Below are 23,901 nucleotides of genomic sequence, written 5' to 3'. Positions count from 1 at the left end.
GCAGGTTGGTGAAGATGAGCCTATCTTCAGATTAGCCATGATCTCATTGAATGGTGGAGCAGGCTCGATGGGCCAGATAACCTTCTCATTTCTTATGTTCTTATATTAAAATTTGCTATAGTAATAGAAGAAATCAATGCTAGATGAGATCATTCAGCCCCTCATCCCTTCTGCACTTTTGGTCAATCCTGGCTGATCTTTCATGTCGGCATCACTTTCTTGCATCTGTCACACCATCGTTAATCTATCAAAAAAATGAGAAAGCATCCCATTCAGAGTAGAAATGAGCTCAACACTAGCTTGTAATGTAGAATTGTGCCAAGATTTGGCATTGAGACTGGAATAAATGTCACTTTTATTGCTGGAGATGTACTTGACCTGTTATTGTGTGTTCATGCAAAATGACTGCACTTAAAATTGCAAGATAACCTTGCACTGAAATTGACATCATGTAAATACCAGGCAATCTTTGTTGTAGTGTCTTCAGTACCAGGTTTAAAATGCCTTGATGGAAGGTTCTGGCCCAAAACCTTGACTATTGTTTTTCTCCTACTGATGCTGCTCGACCTATTAAGTTCCTGCAGTTTGTTGCAGTCCCTCTGTTAAAATGTCCTTGTTTCAGAATCAATGAGCATTTCTTGCATAATTGGCACAATAGAAATACTGGGAGAGCAGCTGCTTCACATGGGTTCAATCCTGACTTCCTGTTCTCTTTGCGTGAACTCAGGTTATGTGTTCCATGTTCCTTTCTCCACACCCCCCACCCCTTTCTTGCCATGGTCCATGGTCTTCAGTGAGTTGGTTATTAGAATGCTAGGGCTCTGTTGTGAGAGTACCTGCATCAATTTGACACATTGACAGAGTTTTCCATATCACAGCCTTTCTTTGAGTGAAACTTCTACCTCAAATTCCCTCAAAACCTCTGGCTCCATAGTCTTGTTTATTTATTTATCAATGCCATAGCTGCTGCTCCCCAGGTCCAGACACTCCATTTTAGTCATGACTTCTGCTACTGTCTCTGTGGCGTTTGCATATTCTTTCAGTGATTAGGTTTCCTCCATGTATTCCGGTTTCCTCCCACACCCCAATTATGTGCAAGTTAATCGGTGAAATGACAATTATAATGGGTGGTGCAGTTAGCGCAACACTGTTACAGTGACACTGACCTGGGTTTGAATCCCACAGTCTCTGTAAGGAGTTAGTATGTTCTCCCCGTGTCTACATGGGTTTCCTCCAGGTGTTCTGATTTCCTCCCACCATTCTAAATGTATGGGGGGAGGGGGTTGTGGGTCAATTGTGTGTAATTGGGTGGCAAGGGCTCATGGGCCAGAAGGGCCTGTTACTGTCATGTATGTTTAATTGTTTTTTTAAAAAAAAGATGCTGCTCATGTGCAGGTGTGGAGGAAAATAACATGGGATGAGTGTAGGGATTAGTGGATGCTTGCTGGTTGACGCGCATTGGGCAAAAGAGTATATAGTGCTGTTTACTGTTTGACTCTCTGACTATCATATCTATATCCTTCCAGATGAATTCAAGTCCTTTTTGAAGCGTTTACCCACCACCCATTTCCTGATGATGGGGAGTGTTCATCAGCACTGGGGCAATGACTGGGATCTCCAGGCACGTTACAAGATGCTTCTGAGCACCGTGGAGATGTTGAAGCTGAAGATCCAACGCACAGCTCGCAAACTTTTCAGTCTTAGTATCCGTTGCCGGCACAACCCCAACCACCAAATGCCTCGAGAAAGGTAAGAGAGCCAGAACATCTGTCAGGAGCTCTGACGATTTTAGTCACACGTTGTTTCCACATTGAGGTGCTCGGAGTGCTGGAATTCAACAGGACAACCTGAAGGAATCAAGAAATTAGGTCTCACAAATTCTCCCCTGTCCCACACCAACATGTCTGTCCAATGCCCTCATGCTCTTCCAAGCCAAGGCCATCTGCAAATTGGATGAACAGTTGAATAATATTTAGTCTGACGACTCTCCAACCAGATGGCATTAATGTCGACTTATCCAATTTCCATTTGGCCCCTTTCCTGTTTCTCTCACTTTCCCGATCCCTCTGACTTCTTTCTTCCAGCTCTCCACCCCTTCCCTCTCCATTCAGCTATCCCATCCCCCTGTCACTTGACAGATTTTTTTTTATCTTCTGCCATCCCAGTCATATCCACCTATGGCCTCTTGCCTGTGGGCCTGTGTTCCTCCCCCTGCCCTCACCCCTCCACCGTTTTATTCAAGAGCCTGCCTGCTTTTTGCTCACACCTTAATGAAAGGCTCAGGCCTGAAACATTGGTTGCATATCTTTGTTCCACAAGGAGCACAGGATGACTTGCTGAGTTTCTCCAGCACTATTGTATGTTGAACTATAGTCACAGCATCTACAGAGTTTCCTGTTTTCACTCACAAATGTTTCCATCTTCTTTGCCCCGTCAGTCCAATGTACGATCAGATTGACTTCCGTTTGAGGGAGTAAGTGAGATTTATTTTGCTGATCTTCTGTGAATACTATAGCTACTGAAAATCTGGAAAAAAAAAATGGACGCCTGTTGCAAAAGAGTGTTTTCAAAGCCTTCCTCCAGTAATACAATGTCTGTTGCAAAGAAATGCCATTGACCTCAGAAATGGTGATAAGGAAACCATTACCAATCAGGGTCTCATTGCTTGTAGATGGAAATCTGGAGAGTTTAGGCAGATAAATCAACTTTTGAATCAAATTACATTGTTCAACTTGCTCTATTTCTAGTGGCGAGCATGAAGAAAATTAAATAACTGAGAACATGAGGCGAGAGTTTGATATATTAATGTGTACAATGCCCAGATGCAATTAGATTCTGGCTGGCTCCAGCTACAGGATTGCATAAACTGGCAAACAATAAGTATCATTTGCACAAGGTGCCACAAGATAAATATATACATACATACAAGGATCGATTAATGTCCACAGTAAAAGCACAAAATGATGCAGGAGCACAGCAGGTCACGCAGCGTTCATAGAGATATCGAACCAGCATTTTGGCCCCGAACCCTTCTTCAAGGTTTGAGAAAACACCTAAATAAAAAGACTGGGGGAAGAGGAAAACAGGGCAGGAGGAGGAACCTAGCTCAACAGGCAACAGGACAAGGATAGGAGAATAGGAAGAGGAAACATGAGAATTGATCATGGGAGGTGGGTGACTCTGTGAAGGCAGTGCTAGAGCAAAAGCGACAGAAGAGGAGAGAGAGAGAGCTAGAGGAAAAGAGGCATAAAGATAAGGAAGAGCAGGGGGTTTAGAGCATCAACAAAAACCAGAGAAATCAATGTCAATGCCATCTGTTTGAAGGATATTCACAGTTGCAATAAATGAATAAGAATGTGCAGTTGAAAAAGTGCAGACGGTGTTCTGGCAGACTTGGAGTATGTGATAGTGGGGTATTTTGGTCAGGGTAGTATGGGGAAATTCAAGGGATTGATAGTAGTTGGAAAAATACTGTCTTTGATCCTAGAGGTTCGGGCCTTCAGGCTTCTGTACCTCATGCCTGAAAATAGCAACAAGAAGAGAGTGTGACAGGGTGATGGTTACTCAGGATGACCAGGTTAACATACTTTATGATGTTAGCTGCCTCTGATGCTACGCTTTATGTAAATGTCTTCAAAGGATGAGAGGTCGGTGTCCTTGAGCTGGGTTTGCCATTTTCATCAGTCTTCTGTGATCCTGGGCATTTGGATTTACAAGCCAGGGAACTACAAGTTGTTCAGCATTTTTCTTTAAGCCCTTTCCTTCCTCCCCACATTTTTATTCAGGTACCTGCCTGCTTTCTGCTCTTACCTTAACAAAGGGCTTAGGTCCGAAATGCTCATTATATCTCTTGGCTTCTCCTAAACGCTGCGTGGCCTGCTGAGGTTCTCCAGCACTTCTGTGTTTTGCAGTCTATATTCCACAGTACAATGGTAGATGTTTGATAGAGTATTCAATGACAATCCAAATCTCTGATCCCTGAGAAGGTAGAAGCATTGGTGCACTTCCTTCATGATTGTCTCAACATGCTGGGTGCAGGCAAGTTTCTCTGATAGGAAGAAAGCAGATGATGTGCGGAAAGAGAAGAACAAAATAATGGACTTCTACCTTCAGCGGGTGATGTAAGTTCTCTTGGAAGTCAAACGAAAACAACTGAATATAAATAATAGGACAGCATCATTGATAGCTCCATCCAAAATACCCTACCAGCTAGTTGAACAAGGGCAGCAAAGGCACCACCAGGAAGTTGCCCTCCAAAGCCACACACCATCCTGCCATGGAAATGCATCACTGTTCCTTCACTATCACTGGGTCCTAATCCTGGAACTCCTTCCCTAACACCATTGTAAGTCGAGGCAAACCTCAAACACTGCAGCAATTAGGGATGGACAGTTGAAGGCAGGCTCAGCCTGAGGAACCCAAGTACCTTGAGTGAATAAAGAAATGGTGCTAGGCTTGAATAAGAAGAGCATAAGGGTTAGTTAGATCTTCATGCTCCTAATTTAGTCAATCAATAGGTATATTTCATTCCACTTAATTCTTCCATTCTCAATCCAGTGAGAAATCTATTACATTTAACAATTCAAAGGAGGATGTAATGGCTTCTCTGTCTGTAATGTATTGGATATTTTCATCATTTTAGGCAGGGATCAAATCACTACTCAACTTGAAAAAAAAATGGCAGAATTTTCTCTCCTAATCTTACCTGGAAAGGGAGGCAGAAGATAGGTCAATGGAAAGGGAAGCAGATTTAACATTTCTCTTTGATGAGTTGGAAACAAAATTATTCAAAATAAGTTGCAGGGAAACGGGCCTGGTGGGCATTGCGAACAGAAAAGTGCTGTGATAGGGTGGAGATGAGAAGAAGCAGAATGTCACCAATTAATTGTGGTGCCTGGTGAGAGAGCACAGTCAATGTAGGCCAAGAGATGCAATTGGAAGGAGGCAAAAGATATTTAAACAACTAAAATGTACTAGAGAAAAAAATATCCAGAGTTCATTTTTTTTTCTCTTGTTTTAGTATTTGTTGATTTATCTCCAACTATCTTTTCTTCATCCAGACATAACTCTAGCATCCTCACCAGCCAGCATAATACTCTACCCTATTGCAGTCTTTCCCTATTTTACCTCTTCCTCTCCGTGCTACCTTTCGTGTTTCGACTCAAAACATTTTCCATGCCTTGATGAAAGGCAGTGAGCCAAAATATTCTCTATTTCTTTTACCAGGGACATTGACTGATTGGCTAAATATTCCAGTACCCAGTGTTCTATTTCACAATACAATGAGGGGGAGCAGGTGTGATGGGAGGGAATTTATGGTCAGGAGGGAACAAAGAATTGTAACTTGTTGGAGTGTAAGGCCGTGATGATAAACATTGACCTTTCCCAGTACTTAGTAAGCATGTAAAAATGTGCATATTTCAACCTACACATAATATTTGTGTATCAGCAGTGAAAATAAATTCCTATGCATTTCTTAACTGTGTGTAAGAAATGAAAAGGAAATAGATTGACTGAAAATATTTTAAATACGACGACAACTTTATTAAGAAGAGTATTCAATCAAATTCACATTAATAGCCTTACAAAACTGATGTGTGCTGCATTCACATGATTGATCGATCCTGTTAAAATATGAATAAAAAGAGTGAAGAAAATTACTAACTAACCTTTTATCCTCCATTATCACAAGCTCAGCCCATTGGAGAGGAAAAAGTGCTTGAATGATTCAGGAGTGTCAATGCAATTTACAACTGGTAATATAAAGGTTCTGCAAAGAAGCTTAATACCATAACACAAATTCTTAATGCATTTACCCTTACAACCTCAGGAGGTACAATACTTGCACTTGGACTCTGTCCTCATCACCGTCCTGGGTCCCAAGAAGCCCATCCATGAGACAAAGGCTCCTTTCATCCTGGCATCCCAGCAAATCGGCCATTCAGTGTCCCAGGATAGGAATGGGGATTTAGCCTTTCACACTATACCACTCCTAACCGGGTCACTGAATGCTTTAACACTGGCAAGGGTTTATCCCTGGCATTTGATCTGTTCTACCTTTAATCAGAAGTGCGTGTAATGTTGCTGCCCATTTAATACTTGCCTGATCTCAATGCCGGCATCTGCAGATGCCGGGGATTGTACTAGGTCAAGACCGGCAATTCCCGGACTGAGATGACATCATCTGATGTCAACATTGAGCAGATTTTGCTTTCACACTTGCCACTTTAAAGGCTGATTGACATTCAATTCCTGAGATCACTGGCAAGTATGAAAGAGGTTAAAGATTCACATGCACTGCCTCCAACCTCATTGATAATACCAAATGCAAACTTTAAAAAAAATATATTAATTTTTCACACTATGAACCATACTAACCAAAATACAGACAAACATTTCCCTCTTGAATATTCACAGTGTCATTGTCTCCCCTTGTTCCCCCCTCCCTTCCCTCCCTCCTTCACCCCCAAACTTGAGGAGCATTTCAACGCTTTCTTTACATGTACATCTCCACACCCTGATTGGCTAAAATGTGCCATTATTATCCAATATTTTGCCTGGTGTTGTCATAGGTATTTCAAAGAAATGGTTACAGTTTGTTATGTAGATGCTGACATTTTCCTTCATATCTATCTGCTGCTCTAAGAAATGTGTCACAAATAGCAAAGTCCCAAAGTTGTCATCAGCTGTGACAGGAATCATGGCAGTAAACTTCCATGCGATTATAAAAATATCAATTAAGATTTTATTGAAAGATTGAGCAGGTCTGAAGGATTTAATGGCCTTGCTTTGATTTTCTATGTCATTATGTTCAATAGATTTATTTAACAAAATTACAGGGAAAATTTACTCATAAGCTGCACAAGTTGGGACTCAGTGCAAAGACAATATGCCCAATTATTTCTCCATAGCAAATTACCCCAAGTCAAGTTGAGGGAAAGAGGGGAAATGTATGGTTTAGACCATTTTTTCATTGTTTGTGCTTGTGTAAATGTTGTTGTTTTTAAAGAACTCTTAATGTTGCTGGACCTTTGCAATAAATTTAGTAATTTGAATAGATGGTTTTGAATTTTTCTGACTATTGGAAAAGTTCAGAAACAATCCATGGTTTTGCAGGTTGATGGTTGGCAAACCCATGGTGCATGAGTGGTTTCACTCGCTGTCAGCACTTTATTTCTTCTAGTATTCTGCCTGCCATTACTCCACCCACCCAATTCCCACTCTAACCATACGATGGCTCATGAGACGATAGGTCCTGCTTCACACAGACCCTCATCATGACTAGTGAAGCCAACTTCGCATTGAGACAATCATACAGGTTCGATGTAAAGATCAGTGGAAGGTGGCTGCAGACTCCAAATGCTGGCCCAGTAACTTGGATATAAAACAAACTGTGATTTTATTCCACTCACTTATTCAGAATCCTGAATAATTCCTGCAGTCTCTAGGACTCTAACTGTTCTAACTCCATTAACCCTCTTTGTTATATTTTTTCTTAAAACCCTTGTCAAATAAAAAAAATGCAACATTGCCAGTTTAACATTTCCAATCCCTCTTGTCTCAGTGACTCATGGGTGGAGCAAGGGGTGGTTTGGGTATCAGTTTCAGGATTTCAATAAGTTTGCATGATAATGTCCTTTCTCTGAACACTAAATTTAAGATTGTTTTGAGGCCAATTTGTTCCAGACTGCCCTCACACTCATCGAGCTTTACAGCGCAGGAACAGGCCTTTTGCCCAACTTGTCTAAGCAGGCCACATTATTTCCCAAAGATAGTCTCATTTGGTTGTGTTCCTTCATCTTTTCTATTATACATCTGTGTAAATGTTTCTTAAACATTAGAAATACAGCCACATCTGGTATTTCATTCCACATATCAACCACCCTTTGTGTGAAAAAATTACGCCTCAGGACCCCTTTTTGTATCTTTCTCTTCTCATCTTAAATCTATGCTCCCAAGTTGTAAACTCCCCTACCCTGGGGAAAAAGCCTGAATATTAGCTTATCTCTGCCCTCGTGATTTAGCTAAACCTCTATAAGGAAATGAGTTCTTTCTTTCCATGTCATTAAGATCTTTAATTATATCAAGATCATGATTTAATCTTTTAATCTTGAGGGAATAATAATCTGGACCAGGAAATCTCATCTCAAAATTTTGCCTTTCAGCCTCTGTAATTCTAGTGACTGCGCCACATCCTTTATTCTGAAGCATGAAACCAGATCTGAATTTGAATCCAGACGAAGTCCAAAAGCTTCATGTAGGGTTAGCATTAAGTTCACTCCTCATAATCTTCCATTATCAAAGAGACCACAGCTGCAAGAGCAAAAAATTACTGTCTAATAGCCAGGACTGAATGCAGAAAAATATGGGATATAATGGCTCCAATTTGTGTGTTAACAATTTTTGATGTTCTCAGATCAGCAAATTTAATCCATCCTATTTATTGCACTTAATGCTGAAGGCTTGTGTTTTCATGTTCACATGCACACCTGAGCATTAGCGACTGTGTGCAGAGGAGCATCTGTGCCTCTGTGTGTGTGTGTGTGTGTGTGTGTGTGTGTGTGTGTGTGTGTGTGTGTGTGTGTGTGTGTGTGTGTGTGTGTGTGTGTGTTCACACCTGTGTGAATCTGTGTCTGTCCATGCATGTGTATGTGTGTCTTTGTGTGAGCTTCTGTCTGTCTGCCTGTCAGTGCCATGTGTATGTGATCGTCCACGCCTGTGCATGCGTGCGTGTGAGTGTATGTATGTGTGTCTGTTTATGCCTGTGTGAGTGTGTGTCTGTCTGTCCGTGCATGTGTATGTATGTGTGTGTTTGTGTGTGCATCTATCTGTGCCTGTGGGGGTGTGTGTGTGTTAACATATGTCAAGCATGCATAAAATATTCTAACACCGAGTGATGATTGTAAAAATCAACAGGCTGTTCTCAGCCAAAACCAAGAATGACCTGGTGACTGATTCAGTTGGAGCTTCGGTCAGGTCTGGTCAAGGATCCATTTTTGAAGCATTGTTTGCACTCTTCTTTGTCAGGTGCATTGATGTCAACTTTGCATTATACAATGTGTTCTGCTTTTAAATTAGTATTATTGTGGTTCAAAAAGAAATGTAAGCATGATGTGTGGCAAGGCTGACAGTGTTACTTATTAGCCACCTCATTGATTTCTGTCAGATGATGAACTGCTTCAACAGTGCTACTGAATCATACAGCTTGAAACAGGTCCTTCAGTCCATGTTGACCATCGGGCAACCTCACATGCACTTCAGTTTTATTCTCCCCACATCTGCACTGACTCCTCTCTCAGATCATACTATTCACTGGCACATGAGGGGCAATTTACAGAGGATACTCACCATCGAACCCACACCTTTTTGGGATGTGGGAGGAAACCAGAAAAGTTGATTGAAGCCTGCATGGTCACATAAAGAGCGTGCAAACGCGGTATAGGCAACATTGGAAGTTGGGCTCAAAGCTGAGCTTTTGACACCTGGGAGGCAGCAGCTCTTTGAATCATAGCACTGCCACTGATAAATGATGGGAGCAGTAAAGGAAGAGGGTTTAGAGGTCTTAAGTGGCCCTGTGGAAGGACATTTCACCCAGAGAGGGGTTAAAATCTGAGTAAGTAATGGATGCTGGTCTAATCACAACAGGAGTATCTGCCTGGGCATTTGAAATACCAAGACTCTGAAGGCTATGAAACAGGTTCTGATAAAGATGGTGTCATGTTGGGAAGAGTATCAGGTTCGGTGGGTTCATAGAGAGACAAGTCTAGACACAAGTGTTACAATCACATGTAACTTTTATTAACACACAGGAAACAAACAGAGCAGAATGTTAAGTGGTGCTCAATCACTATTTCACTTAAATGACGATATGGACATTCACCTCAAACTTTGGTCGGACTCCGAAAACAGTAAACCTATACTCGACCCGCTCACACACTATGAACAGAGACACACAGAGACTCTTTGGCCCATCTAATTTGTGCTGAACTATTATTTTGCCCCAGCCGAAAGACTTGCACTGACACCAGACCCCTCCTATCCCATCCATGTACATTACCAAATTGTTGTTCTTAAGTGAATTGGCCTTCACCACTTCACCTGGCAGCACATACCATATTCTCTTCAACCTCTGAGTGAAGATGTTTACCCGCAAACGCTCCACTTAAACATTTTACTTTTCATCCTTAACCCATGTCCTTCAGTCCACAACGGGGTTGTGGCTCTCTGTGAATACCGACCTATCGCAGCATTAACAGCTCAATTTCAATGTAGTACACACCTTACACTCAACACTTCCAGAGATGATCACAGTAGTGACCTTGCATGGAGTGATGTCTGGGGCTTGACCCCGAGGCAGAGAGAAAGAATGTGCTGTGCGTTGCTGTTTCATACAGAGCTAATCTGTGCTTATAGCCAATAATTACCCTCGGTGATTTAAATTAGCCAACAGCAAGGTGTGCACTGATGGAAGGCCAGAGTCCAGTCTTGATTGATGGGTGATGTGACTCCGAATAAGTTTCAGACAGGGAGGACACGTGACCACCAGCAATACACACATTCCAGACAGGCAGGGATGCCATGTTTCCTCCACACACAATAGATGTGTATCTGGTGGACTAAGGGCCTGTTTCTGAACTGCCTGATTCTAGGACTGGTGTGGAGATTATGATGGTTATAGATAAATTTTCCACTGAGATTGGATGAGACCTGGAGTTGGTGAATGCAAATGCACTTAAGAACAACAATTTGGCAATGTACATGGATGGGATAGGAGGGGTCTGGTGTCGGTGTAAGTCTTTCGGCTGAGACAGAATAATAGTTCAGCACAAATTAGATGGGCCAAAGAGTCTTTTTCTGTGCTGTCATGTCCATGGTTCTATGTGTACGGTGTGCATCACGGAATGGGTGGTGCTCAGATGTTGAGGCACCGTTTAATGTGTCTTTGATAAGGAGTTTCATGTTTCATGACAAAATTTACCTCAGTCCCCATGCAGGATTATTAAAGACATCTTTGTTTGCTCTGTCTGCAGGTCAGTGCATCAGTGGCTGAATCGAGTCCAGTCATTTTTGTACTGCAGTGAGAACGGTTACTGGGGCACCTTCCTGGAGAGCCAGAAGACCTGTGTTTGCCACACCATTGCCAATGTATGCCAACGGGCCATCCCCTGCAACATTGGTAGCAATGGCAGCTGTGCCATGTGCAGCCTGGCCAACATCTCCCTCTGTGGCTCCTGCAATCGGGGCTTCAAGCTGTACCGGGGTCGCTGCGAGCCTCAGAATGTGGACTCGGAGCGCAGCGAGCAATTTGTCAGCTTCGAGACAGAGCTGGACTTCCACGACCTGGAGCTGAATTACCTCCTGGCCAAAAAGGACTCCAGACTGTCCATCCAGACCCTGTTCATCAGCAACGAGATCCGCCTGGACACCTTTTTCGACCCTCGATGGCGGAAGCGGATGTCGCTGACCCTCAAGAGCAACAAAAACCGTGTGGATTTTATCCACATGGTAGTGGGCCTCTCCATGAAGATCTGCCAGATGAGAAACAGCAGCCTGGACCCCGTCTTTTTTGTTTACATTAACCCTTTCAGCGGAAGTCACTCAGAAGGGTGGAACACGCCCATTGGTGAGTACGGTTACCCCAGCTGGGAGAAAACGAGACTGCATGACTCACCATGTTACAACTGGACCCTTCTTTTGGGCAACAGGTGGAAGACGGTTTTTGAGACCGTCCACGTCTATCTGCGTAGCCGAGCCAAGCTACCGGCTGCCCTGCGCAACGAGACGGCCCAGGGTCCCGTGGACCTCTCGGACCCCAGCAAACGGCAGATCTACATCAAGATCTCGGATGTGCAGGTGTATGGATACAGTCTACGCTTCAACACCGACCTACTGCGCAGTGCAGTCCAGCAGGTCAACCAGTCGTACGCACAGGGGGGCCAGTACCACTCCTCGTCATCGGTCATGCTACTGCTGCTAGACATTCGAGAGCGCATCAACAGGCTGGCCCCTCCTGTGGCCCCAGGCAAGGCACAGCTGGACCTCTTCTCCTGCATGCTGAAGCATCGCCTCAAGCTGAACAGCAGCGAGGTCATGCGGGTCAACCATGCCCTGGACATGTACAACTCCGAAATTCTGAAGCAGACTGACCTGCTGACCACAAAGCTTTGTTGACATTTTCTGATGACATTTGTATGGCGGACCGAAAAACAACAAAAAGAAACACGCACCGCCAAGTGATTTCTTGGGTAAAAGGCAAGGAGTCGACGGGGAGAAGGGGCAGGACTGGTGGGCAATTCACCATCAATTTGTCCAAGCACGTTTCTTATTCCTTAGGCCAAGGACACCTTTGTAGTTCCCACTTTAAGGAGGAATGGATGAGGCAGTTGGGAATACTTCTTGTGATCTACTGCCAATTCAAAATATTGATAGCATTCTTATAATTTCCACAGGTGCACATGCTAGCTGGTACCTAGCGTGAATCTGTACAAAAAATATAAAACACACACACACACACACACACACACACACACGCACACACACACACACACACACACACACTCATATATACACACACTTATATACACACACACATACAGACACACACACTCATATATATGCACACAAACATACACACATACATACACACATACACACTCATATATGTGCACACACACACACACACACACACACACACACACACACACACACACACACACACACACACAAAGGGGTAAATGGAATGAAAAACAATTGAAAAGCAGTTAAGGATGCAAGAAATGTCAAGTGTGAGCACATGTGGAGCTTGATAGTGGGGAAGTGGGGGTGGTTCAGGTAGGCAAATCCTTAGGAGTAATTTCATTCTGTCTGTAGGCCACGTGACATCACCACTGTCGGACTGGATTCAGAGAGCACCTTAAAAACATCAACAAACTTTTGCTCAAAAGTCACGTCAACCTTACTTCAAACATTTTGTCAAGTGGCCCCTCTCGAAAGGTTGTCGATTGAATTGAGTGATCACAAAAGAAAAATGTTTGTAGCCACAGAACAGTGTAGTGAATATTGCACTGTCTGTCCAGCATTTAGATCAGAAATTAAACATCTTCAGTGATATTGATTCAGCATCAGTTAAGGTTAGTTGGCATATCAGGATTTAAAAAATCTTAATTGGGAAAGCTCAAGAAGGGCCAGAAGCCAGCTCATAAATTGAGAAATAAAGATATATAATTTGACAGTGTTTACCCCTCACTGTTTGATTAATGATGTACAGATGTTTTAAGAGCCGTCCACTGACTTAATAATTCAACATGAAGATCTTTTACTTCATCGTCAGTGAGAAATGTTCTGAAGGAGCTGATGGATTTATTTTTCTCAATAAAATGAGAAAATGCTGAAAACACATAATAAACTAGATGACACCTGAGAAAAAAAAAAATACCAGCCAGTGATTTAGAGGATCTCTCATTCTGTCAGAAGATAATTGGTCTTTATTTTCTGATGCTGATTGGCATGTGTATCCCTGTAATAATTTTCCTTTTATTACCTTCCTAAAAATGTCAAGGATGGTTTCTTTTGGTTGGTAAAATTATTATGTTTATGACATACTTTTTTTTCTGAGCTCGCTGACTTTGTGAACATGGTCTCTGACTGCTCAAATTCTTCTTCTACCCAGCTCTTGGCAGGAGTTCAGTGCTTGCATACCTCTTTTGATTCCCTCCCACCCCCTTCCCCACCTTATTCTTTGGGAAATCTCCTTGACCCTGGAACATTATAACCAATGAATTTATCACCTGTGTGTCCAACTTATGAAGCCTTGTGCCTTTTGGAGCACGAAAGCTGAGACTGGGTCCATTGAAGGGAAACCCCATTGTTAAAGGTGGAGCTACCAACTCATTTCCTTATCCAGCACATCCTCTCTCACTCCTGCAGATCAATATTGATGTGTATAGATTTAAAAAATCAAAAGCCCCAAATGCATTGCAGAGCTTGCTGGAAGATGATCGTTTTGTAAAGGGATTTTCTTGTTGTTTTATTTTCCAGAACTACATGCTCTCTTTTGTATCATGTGCTTTACATCATAACTGATGGTACGCGCTATCCCTGCTGTACTTAGTTTCCGTGTGATGCTCGACCTCATGTTAATGATGTGAGACTTTCACTGTAAAATCCCAGCAGGAGTGATGCAATGATTGTGTGATCTGGACCAAATTTCAATTTTCATTGACTGTCTCTCATGTTAATAATTCTGTCCATCCTTTGAACCTCTTCAGTGCAAAGCTTTTTTTGTGAACTGTTGTAATCTATTCAGTAATGATGTGATATTTCTTTGAGAAATGCAAGAAGAGTAAAAACTGAGTGCTTGTGCATCTAATACACACCCATTCTCTCCAGTTAATGGTGTCCTTGTGAGTGACGTTTCTTTTGCTTTCCGGTTTTCTCGTGGGAGATCAATATTCTCCCTCTCAATTTGAGGATGCTAATCAAGAAGGAATAGCTCCCATTCCTGATCACCATCTATTATTAGGGATGGATGATATTGGTGAGGACATCTTGATACTGTGATTTCTTAACCTGTCTCAGGATAAAGTATTATGCCCTAGCTCAGTATGGTTCCAAACACAAGTAGGATCATTTTACCATCTTCCACTGCATTATTGGGTCTGTCCTCTTATGAGACTTGGTTGTACATCAATCATTTGATTTTTTGTTTTTGCAGTGCTCAGCAAGAGATTAGAAGGACACTTATGTGAACCTGGTAGTAATGGTCATTTTCATCAGCTCAATGAGCAGAACTATTTTTCTCATGACGTGAAAAGGGAAAATGGGCATCCTATTTACCAGCATTAAGGAAGCAGTAAAATTTAATTTGATCCCTCAAACTGCTTCCAATGTGGTACATATCTTGGGACCTTTTCTTGGAGATGGAACAAACAGAACATATTAGATATTGAATGAGGTTTTTTTCTTTCATTTATTTTATATTTTGGGTTCACTGATGGAAGACTTTAAGAGGGACATACTGTTGGATTTAATGATCTATAAATGAATGCCATTTACAGATAAAGTTGTCATTGAAGCACAAGTGAAAGTAAGGCAAGACAGTATGATAAAAGGCAGCAATTAGATTGGTCAAAGTTACATTTGCGATAGGACCATGGCATTCAGAAATTTAGGTCACTTAAATTTCCCATTTTGAGGAAAACTTGACAGAGAAGGTTGAGAAAACCTCTTATCAAATTGATCATCCTGTCCTAGATATTGCTACAGATGTTGTAAATGTAATGTAGGATATGTTCAATGGGCTCAAGAGAACTTCATCTTCAGTTTCTGAGATATACACAGAATACAGATGCTTGGAATTCTGAAATAAAAACAGGGAATGCTGGGAATAGACAGAGGGCGAAGCAGCATCAGTGGAAAGAGGAAAAACAAGTTAAGTTTTCACACTAATTTTATTAGAACTGAGAAAAATTAGAAGTCAAACATGTTTTAATTTGTAAGCAGAAGGTTGAGAAAATAAAGGGGAAGTCTGTGATAAGATCATAGTGTGTGTGTGTGTGTGTGTGTGTGTGTGTGTGTGTGTGTGTGTGTGTGTGTGTGTGTGTGTGTGTGTGTGTGTGTGTGTGTGTGTGTGTGTGTGTGTGTGACCCGTTGAGCCTGCTCCGCCATTCAGAGCCATCATGACTATATTCCAATTGAAATATTGGAAATTGAACAGATAATTTAATTTGTCTGTTCCTCAATTCTATTCACTCTTTTCCTGCTCCAGCATTATGTTTCTTTGTATTCATTGAACCTCTAACTTCTTGAAAGTTCATGCCTAATGCATTAAAAAAATTGATGCAGCAATCTGATCAACAGCATGCCAGTTTCTGTTTTACAATTAACACCATCGTTAAAGTCTTTTAAGGAGAACCAATATAATTTGATGATCATTTATACAATCGTCAAATAGGTTGAAATCTTGACACTTGGAAGTTAAACGTTCTGTTTCTTCAGCACTGCTTTATTACACTGTTAAACATTTTGTCATCAACCTATAAGATGCAAATTTCTCACAGCTGTGACTGAAGACTGCTGAGTTCAGAGCCTTGGATATCTATAAAGATCAATAAAATATGGTATGTTACCTATTACATGATATGCCCACCTTGTCCAAAATGAAATATTGAGAAGTTATAGCTATTAACAATGTAACTGTTGTTGAGAAATACGAGTCAACACATTAACTATTTAAAAATATCACTATTAATTGACAATTGATTTACATGTGGCATTCTTCTTCAGCAGTCCTATGGGATCATTAATTACTTCTTTCCACTCTGGTTTTGTATGAAGCAGAGTGGCTCATGTGGCCAATATGGGGGTCATGGATTGGCAGGTGATCATGTTTGGGCAGTGGGGTAGAAAGCTTTTGAGGTGGTCAGCTGCTTGTCCAATTACACAATTCACGGACTAGTGGTTCTCAACATTTTGACTGTTCACGTGTCCTGATGCCCAAGATTGAGAAGGGATATTCTACCTCTTCAAAAATTGTTTGAGCATATCCTTAACATTTTCTGAGTTAAGCAAAAAAAAAATTGTGAATGTTGGGATTGAGTCTTGTAACAACAAGGACGTCCAAGTGGTCAACTATTTAAATTTCACACACCATTGCCATGCCAGCATGTTTGTCCATGGCCTCAGGTACTGCCAAATTGAGGCCATCCACAATATGGAGGAAGAACACATTATATTCTGATCTCCAATCAGATGCCATCAATGTTGACTTCTCCAATTACCATCGGCCCTTCCCTAGTCTCTCTCTTTCTCAAACCATCTTGACTTCCTTCCCCCAGATCACGACCCATTCCTTCTCCTTTTAGAGAGCTATCCCTATTTACCCTCTGCCCTCTCCCCTATCACTTTTCAGCTTCTTTCTCTTCCACCCTCTGTTTTGTATCCATCTATTTATTACCTCTTACCTGTTAGCATGTGCTCCTCCCCTTTCCTCCCTCCTCTCCACCTCTCCACACCGTTTCATTCGAGTGTCTGTCTATTTTCCTGATGAAGGTCCCAGGTCCAAATCATTAATTACCTGTCCTCTTGTGGATGCTGAGTGACCTGCTGTGTTTCTCCAGCACATTTATGTATTACAATTGAGCCTTTTCCTCTGTTCACCTGGTAATCTTTTCTATGACGGACTGCATTGATCAGCACTTGAATCAACATAGCCAACTATAGCATTAATGATGTGAGTGGAGAAGGCCACAAATATTTATTTTGAGATGATGAGACAAGGGTCCATGAACTTTTATCCCAGGCACATTAGTCATGTTATCAATACCCAAGGAAATATCTGACCCAGGCAGGGTGATATTAAATGATAAAAATTTTCTCTTCAATAGAAATTAATCTGATAGTTCACTCTGAAGTACATTTTGACTGAGCCAAATAAAATTTATTCACATGCTTTCCTCTCTGATGTGGTTCACCCTCAACATGGGAAGGCATTTGTTACTCAAAGTGATTGTTAATTTTCTTCGCTGCCCTCATTTACATAGCTCATCCAATAGCTATGAATGAAGACCAGCATTTGAGCATGGGCCCAGGATGGCTTGAATATTCAGTGAGATATCTCAGGAGCTAAAAGTCAAAATACAATCCTTAGAGAAATTCAGCAGGTCAAAAGTGTACTTTATGTAGGAAAGATAAAGATACATAACCAAAGTTTTGGTCTTGAGCCCTTCATCATCAGGAGCTACCCTGTTTCTTTTAGTAGAGAAATGTTGCATGTCAAACCTGAGTTGGCCAGTTATGTGAGATACTCTGATATTGAGCAAACTGAGAGTGAAAGGATCAGTGCAGAAGGCCTTGCAGAATTTGATAGGTTAATTGAGTGTAATTGGAGGGCACGGGTTTCAGTGATTGGAATCAGCTTCTAATATGATGTTAATGAATATAATATATATTTTTTTAATCTTATTGGATGTCCAAAAAGCCAAATGCACCAAAATGGCTCACTCTTGCTTCTGTCCTTCGTGTTCTTGGGTCTATCAGTTCCTTGAAATTCTATCACCTTCATTCAAATTCTTCATTACAAAGTCATTGACCCTTGCTGGTCTGTGACGCACTGTTTTCCGCATTGGAATTTTGTTTTCCCCTGCTAGGTCATGTCCCAAGAAATGTTCATTTCTTCTGTGGACTATACAAAAAGTTCTCAAAGTGTGACAGGCCTTGAAAAATAGTCAGCTGAGGTTAATAATGAAGCCACAAAGGTCCTGACCAGTTGTAGTGTGCAGCATGGATTAAGATGGCAGCACATTTGCCTCTGCTTTCCAAAAGATGAGTGCTTCATATACATATGTGGGATATGAGCAGATTCTCTAAAGTAGAGCCAGAGGCCTTTTAAAACCAAGGCCTCAAGTGCCTTTCAGAAAGATAGAAAAGCACCAAAATGATGAGCTGGGAGAAGACCAATGAAGTTCTTTTTGGTGTCCTCATCAAAATTTATCTCCCAACAAAATCATTGTAGATTTTAATGCTTTGGTTGTTTTCATATTGCCATTTGCAGTTGCTGGTGAATGAGCTGGAAAGAGTTTCCTGTTTGCTGCCTTATCCACAGAATAAAACTTGATGGAGCTACAATACAGTTTAGGACAGCTCACGCCTGTGCAAGGTGTTTAATAAAACCCTTCTTTGCCACAATGAAGTGTTTGCTCTTTGATTGTGCAGATTTTGGAGGAGATAAGAGGCAGTTTTATTGCAGCAAAGTTATGTTTCAGTTGATAATAATTCATGTTTATGTGACTGCTTTCAGTTATAGTAAAAGCAGCCTCTTTTACTGTTCAATTATTGATGGCATGTCTCATACCATTATGTATGTGAGAAGTAGAAGCAGTCCACTGGAAGATAATTATCACTTAAGAACCACACATAGTAAAACGAGTAACTAGAAGCCACAGTTAATTGCTGCCTTATTTAAAATGTTGTGAACACTTGGCAAGAAAACTGCCGATTGTCAAGATTCAAAAGTGTCAAGGGAGATCTGTAAATTCTAGGCATAAAACAGGGTGAGAAATTGAGCAGTGGGAGAAATTGTGTCGATTCTTATTTTAAAAGGCCAATTTAAAGAGAAGTTTTACTCAAGGGGACCAACTATTCACACATATGCTGGTGTCTTTCGTTCGCTGATGTTGTATCGTCTCTTCAGTTTATAACCAGTGACTGCCACTTTTCCAAATAAACCTCATTTATGCAGCTTTCCTGACTTCCAGGATGAAAGTTGCAATTAAATGTCAAAACCAAGAAACATAACTCCCCTCTGGATGCATGTGTGATACTTTTTCGAGCTTTTTTTCTGATGGTGTGCATTTTGACAATAAAAACAACAGATAATAGCTAAATGGAAATGATTGCCAATTTTGCTGGATAGAGCCAGAACTACAATGGCTGACAAGAGGCAATAAGAAACAAATGCTCTGTGTAGCCTTTTTTATACCTGGTTGAAAGACATTAATTACCATGAGATTAATTTTGGGAGATGTGGGTGACTATACTCTGCTTATGAAGTCCCCATGAACATCTCCTCAACAGATCATTAGTTTGAAGTGGGAAACAGTCCCACTGAGTGAAGCAAAAGTGGCAATGAATTACTCAGTTTTTCCTTAAGCAATGACAAGAACTGTAGGTTAATTCAGGGAGATCACCATTCCCCTTCACAAAATCAAGCAGCATAGTCCATCATGTGTAATTGCATTCAGAAACCTGCAATCAGCCTGTTTAGCAAATAAAACTGAACTGCATGCCTATATGCATCCTGGATGCAGTTTGGGATTGGGAGAAAGGAAATAGATTATTCATCTGATAGCAACAACAGAAAGACTCTGGAATTGTCAGCAGGTCAGGCAACATCTAAGGGAAGAGAAACAGAGTGAACATATTTAGTCAGATACCCTTCACTGATTTTTCATTGTATATCTGATGGGATCGTTTTTTTCATTCTCTGGAGCAATACCCTGCTGAAGTCCTTGAGGAAGTTCGACTTTGATGAGAGGCCAGCATGCAGTTTGTCCAGAAGACGAGTTTCTAACCAACAAGGTGAGAATTGATGATCCATTTACAGAACATTACAGCACAGGACAGGCCTTTTGGCCTACAATGTTGTATCAATCTATACAAATCTACTTAACAATCTAAATCTTTCCTACCTCACACCCATAACACTATTTTTAATAGCATCCATCTGCCTGTCTAAGACCTTTAAATGTCTCTTTTGTACCCACCTCCACCACCTCCCTGGCAATGCATTCCAAGTACCCACTACTGTCTGTTTAAGGAAACCTAAAGCTGTCATCTCCCCCCTCCTTATGCAGATGTCCTTTAGTGTTTGTTGCCCTGGAAAAAAAGGTTCTTGTAGTCCACCGTATCTGTACCTCTCAATCTTGTTGACCTCTGTTTAAGTCACCTCTCATCCTTCTTCACTCCAAAGAGAAACTTCCTAGCTCTGTTAATTTGGCTCCCAAGACACATTCTCCAATCCATGCAACATCCTGGTAAATCTCCTCTGTTTCCTCTCCAAAGGTTGCACATCCATTATGTAACGAGACAACCAGAACTGAATGCAATATTCCATGAGTCCAGTTTTCATCTTGCACTTTTGATTTAAACACACGAGAAATTAAAAAGATTGTTTTAACTAATTGGTCCTTGATGGCATTTTTATTCCTCACAAGCTCGTTTTGTGCAATGTAAACTTCATTTCAATTAACTTCACTCTGGTTTTCGGCATTAAATATATGACTGGACTTGAAAAAAGCCATGATCTGAGGTTGTGAAGGAGCTACAGTATATAAATGAAAATCACTTCTTTATTCTTCTTGGATATATCAACATAATATGCCTCAATGACTGTTAATTCTATATTTCATAATTCTCTGGATAGAGTTGTTTCGCTTTTTTTCTTTATTAAATTCATTGACAATAATCTCAGAATTTTGGCTTCCTTATAAAAGATGCTGTGAATTTCTTCTGTCCAAAGGTACTATGCAAGTCACATCATTACTCCATAACGTGGATGCACTTGAATGCATGTAAAGATTCAATGACCGACAACCTTGAACACAGCGGTGGCGGTTTACATGCAAATTTCTGCCAAAAAAAATAATATTTTTTGCTAATTTATAAGTCTAAAGAAATGAGTTTGTAAAGCAGATGATTTTTAAATTTTTTTCTTGCATTTTCCAAGCACTCAAAGCAAAGAGTTCAAGTGCTTCCCAAGTAAACAACCTGTCATCAATTGCACAGTCATGTGAATGGGAGAATTGCTTCCTCACTACTCTAGTGACCTGAGTTCAATCCAGACTCATGTTCGAGTGGAGATTGCATGGTCTTTCTGTAACTGAATAGGGTCTTCTTCGGATTTTCTGGTTTCTTCCAAAAACATATGCAGGTTGATAGGTTAACTGGCCATTGCAAAATTGTCCCGAGTGTAGGTGGGTGGCAGAATCAAAGGGAATGTTGAGAGAATGGATGATCACAGTTGGGGAATAGGATGGCTCTATGAGCTGTCATACAACAGATGGACTGACTGGACTCCTATGAAATTTGGAAATATGGAAAACAGTCATTAAGTGCATTGAAACTGAATGCAAGTACTCTATTTACTGTGTTAGATCAAGTTTGTAACCTTCAAATATGGGCACAATTTGTTCTGTCACTCAGAATTGGAAGAATATTGTGTTGGCAGATGTGGTCATTCACAAATCAAAAACATTTATGGAGAGTCTGTTGTACTGGTTCAGTGTTAAGGAATACCCTGATTGCTTTGTTCAGTGGATGATGCTTTCATGATTGACTTGTCTCATAGTGTTGATGATGGGGAATCCAGACTGCCCTAAATCAGAAGAAAACTTTAAAAAAAAGAGAGGCATAATGTAAAATTCAGCCACAAATTTTAATTCCCTGGGTCATACTAAAATGTGTATTAAAATCTTGCTTTATTCAGTGATACTATCTTGATGATAGTAATAGATCCCTTTTCTGAACACCCTTCTCAAAAACCGCTTCGCCTGTGACTGGACAACAAAATAATTTGGAATGAAACAGAGTCAGTGATTTGTTTTGGATGAAGAGTTTGTGAATGTCTTGACCTTGGTCTATAAAATCACTGGATATAATTTAACCTGTTTGAATACAAGAGCCTGTGGATGTTGTCTGTCAGTCAACTTGCCCTCTTAATTCTTATGCTGTTGAGGTGTGACGTGTTTGTATCTTTTGTATCAACAGTGCTGATTTGTGAATGACCACATCTGCCAACACAATATTCTTCCAATTTCGAGTGACAGAACAAATTGTGCCCATATTTGAAGGTTACAGACTTAATCTAACACAGTAAATAGAGTACTTGCATTCAGTTTCAATGCACTTAATGACTGTTTTCCATATTTCCAAATTTCATAGGAGTCCAGTCAGTCCATCTGTTGTATGACAGCTCATAGAAGATTTGAGACTTTCAACAGTGCTGTTAATATGTGACAAAATGAAAATGGCAACAATTACAACGTGTATGCTTCAATCATTTTTTTTAAATATAGCTGGCAGCGTGTTACAATATATGTACGAAATATATAGGAATTGACCTCACCCTGTTGCAGCAGTACCAGATCTAGTGAACATTAAATAAAAGAGCAAAATTATTTATTATTCCTGTCGCTGATGCATTGTGTTTATGCCAAAGCTGCACAATTTTTCAATAATTGTTGTATGATTCCTTTTCAAGACAATACCTAATTTTACATCCATGATGTGGTCAACCAAAGAGTGGCTCAACTCACATTATCGAGTGTCAAAATCTTTCACTGAAGCTTTTGAATTGCTTTCATGATTTAGGGTTTCTACCTATTTTAAATGATTTAGTAACCTTTGGATCTTTACTGGGCTCGTTGCCAGAACAAAGTAGAATTAATATTTGAATTCTGGTATTGGTCAAGCCATACAGCCTCTCATAATTGTAAAACTTCTATCTCTAGATTTTCTGAACAATAATCCGACTGTTTCCACTATTTATGGAGTCCACATTGATTGATGCTGATTTCAACCATACTGATTTTCGATTTTCCTCTTCCTCCTTTTCCCAGAATGCATGGCTGCCACCTATATCTTATTTTTGCTTCCTGAAGTACTCAACAAGGTTAATCTTCAAGTTCAAAATTATTATCATCTGATTGTACAAACTCTATACAACCCGACATAACAAAGTTTCTCCAGACCACGGTGCACAGAACATAATGATCACATAAACACTTGAAGATATACCGGTAATTTAAAATAAATGTACAAATATTCTGGAATAAATTGCTTGGTTGCAGAACACTGTTTTGTCAATCTCACAGCATGCTGAATAAAGCTATTTCTCCACCTGTAAGTACTGATGCTCCTGTATCACCTTCTGCATGGTTGTGGGTTAAAGATGCTGTATGTGGATGGAAAGGGTGCTCTATAATTCTTTGAGCCCTATTTAAGTAACAGTCCTGGTAAATATGATCAATAGAGAAAAGGGAGGCCCCAGTGATCTTCTTGGTAGTTTTGATGATCCTCGGTATTGTATTCCTGTCTGATGCAGCTACCATATAAATAATTATTTCAATCATTTCAGATTATGAGATCGTATAAACCAGAACCAGTTTATGGGGTCTCCTACAAATGGACAAATTAACCATAATGAGTTTGATGGTTTACATATGCTTAAGAATAGGAGAGAATCAGGATTGTCCACATTGTACCAATTACATCCAACCTGTTTAGTGTCAGGTGTGACTTGGTATAAACTGGACATGCAGATCATGTTTTCAGCCTTTGATAATAATTTCCTTTTAAAATATCCTTTTTTCCTTGCAGAGGAAATGTGCTCCAGTCTAAAGAAGA

The 23,901-nt window shown here is 40.6% G+C and overlaps 1 protein-coding gene and 1 long non-coding RNA gene across 5 annotated transcripts in view; one reads left to right on the top strand and one right to left on the bottom strand.

Moving 5' to 3' along the window:
• brinp1 (bone morphogenetic protein/retinoic acid inducible neural-specific 1) overlaps positions 1-14,333 on the top strand; it is a 578,248-nt gene extending 563,915 nt beyond the window's left edge. For all 4 annotated transcript variants that reach the window (XM_069932740.1, XM_069932734.1, XM_069932730.1 and 1 more), the window contains 2 exons: positions 1,527-1,749; positions 11,031-14,333. In XM_069932740.1, coding sequence (XP_069788841.1) covers positions 1,527-1,749; positions 11,031-12,171 — 1,364 coding nt within the window. In that variant the 3' untranslated portion in view covers positions 12,172-14,333. The remainder of the gene's footprint in view (positions 1-1,526; positions 1,750-11,030) is intronic.
• Positions 14,334-14,959: 626 nt separating this feature from the next.
• The window catches only part of LOC138761121 (uncharacterized), a 47,029-nt gene continuing 38,087 nt past the window's right edge, over positions 14,960-23,901 (bottom strand). Inside the window, exon 3 of the long non-coding RNA XR_011356131.1 lies at positions 14,960-16,096. This is a non-coding gene — a long non-coding RNA (uncharacterized lncRNA). The remainder of the gene's footprint in view (positions 16,097-23,901) is intronic.

The sequence above is a fragment of the Narcine bancroftii genome, chromosome 1 (genome assembly GCF_036971445.1).
Source record: "Narcine bancroftii isolate sNarBan1 chromosome 1, sNarBan1.hap1, whole genome shotgun sequence".
NCBI classification, from domain to species: Eukaryota; Metazoa; Chordata; class Chondrichthyes; order Torpediniformes; family Narcinidae; genus Narcine; species Narcine bancroftii.
The sequence above is the reverse complement of the archived record's forward strand: the minus strand, read 5'-3'. Positions and strand labels throughout refer to the sequence as shown.